The 1,349-nt window shown below is 35.6% G+C and overlaps 1 protein-coding gene across 1 annotated transcript; it reads right to left on the bottom strand.

The window, feature by feature from the left end:
- Positions 1-502: 502 nt before the first annotated feature.
- LOC129579863 (uncharacterized Golgi apparatus membrane protein-like protein CG5021) lies at positions 503-1,341 on the bottom strand (the record flags this gene model as incomplete). Its single annotated transcript, XM_055470044.1, has 3 exons — positions 503-875; positions 947-1,060; positions 1,216-1,341. Coding segments are annotated over 3 exons (432 nt in total), but the record flags the coding sequence as incomplete, so codon positions are not given.
- Between the last annotated feature and the right edge of the window lie 8 nt (positions 1,342-1,349).

Below are 1,349 nucleotides of genomic sequence, written 5' to 3'. Positions count from 1 at the left end.
CGGTTTGTATTTTGAAACTGGTGTAAAGGTAAAACGGCGTTGTGTAACGTGGCTGTTGTGCTAGAGAAAAGAAAACCAACGGTAGAACTGTGAAATGGAATAAAAATGAAGGTTCATCGAGTTTCTATGAACCAAACGTGGCAATATTTACGTTAGATAGTACGTGTAACGCAAAATTATTCACATTTTGTGATAACGCATACTACTAAAACAAAAAAGAATGACTCATAGCAACCATTTACTCGTGATATTTTGACCGCTTATCATAAGGAAAAAATCAAAAAAATTTATGGAGCAAATTCCAATGAAAAATTACATTTTTCAAATGAATAGTGCTTGTCATGACATTCATTTGAAATGGGAATGAAATTCAAAACAATAATATTGTGTTTTTCATTTCAAAAAGCATTATACATTTCAGTTACGGAGTGACGGCTGTAAATAAGTTCGGTCCATTTCCATATCGCAAACACCACCATTTTCGAAGAGAAAAAAGTCCATATTCATTTTGAAAGTTTCTTGTTCATTTTTTTTAATTCAAGATCTTAAATTAAAAGGTTGCCAAATATTCATACACAGTGTTTGCTTAATTTTCTATCCTTGGAATGGTTTTTTTTTTCAAATGTTATTTTCAAAATCATCTGATCAGGTTCCAAATCGCTTGATCGCAATCAATTGCCATTTCAAACGATGCCGCTTGCATTGGTTGTAGGTGGTTGCGAGGGTCGTGAAATGAAATCGAATGCATTCCGGAACACTTGCCTACGCACAAAATCACTAGCAGCTGAATTTAAGTTTGTACTCGATCCGTAGTTGCACTTGATGTATCCGTATAAGTTTGCACCGTTTAAAATTATGGCAATGAATACCAAAACCTGAAATTAGTTTTTTTTTTTGCTAAATACAATCACAAGCCCGGAAGATGGGAATATAAATCGACACATACCAGCCATCTGAATTTGAAACCAAAGAGTGCAACCATGAAGAAGAGACCCCAGATCATTGGAAATAGAACAAGTGCCAACCAAAAGATTCGTTGTTCTTGTGCGTTAACGCGGCCCTGCTAAATGGGAAAAAAGTTTGACATGCAAATAAAATACATGAAAAATGATCCGAATGTGGTAGGCATGCAATCAAATGTGCGCAAAGAGAGAGAAAAGCTGTGATTAGTAAAGCTAATGTTAGATTAAGAGTAGTCCTTTTTAGCGCAGATACTTTTTTCGATTCATACACCCAATGCGATTGTCCATCGTCATCAATGTAATTCCACCATCGTAAACCGACCAACAAACGGCCGGTTATATTTTTCACCGTCCAAAAATCAGCGGACAATAACAGCACTACAAACA

The sequence above is a fragment of the Sitodiplosis mosellana genome, unplaced genomic scaffold, assembly GCF_009176505.1.
Source record: "Sitodiplosis mosellana isolate CC-2019 unplaced genomic scaffold, AAFC_SMos_1.0 Smas_scaffold_6695, whole genome shotgun sequence".
Lineage (NCBI taxonomy): Eukaryota > Metazoa > Arthropoda > Insecta > Diptera > Cecidomyiidae > Sitodiplosis > Sitodiplosis mosellana.
This window is presented reverse-complemented; position numbering and strand designations above follow the sequence as displayed.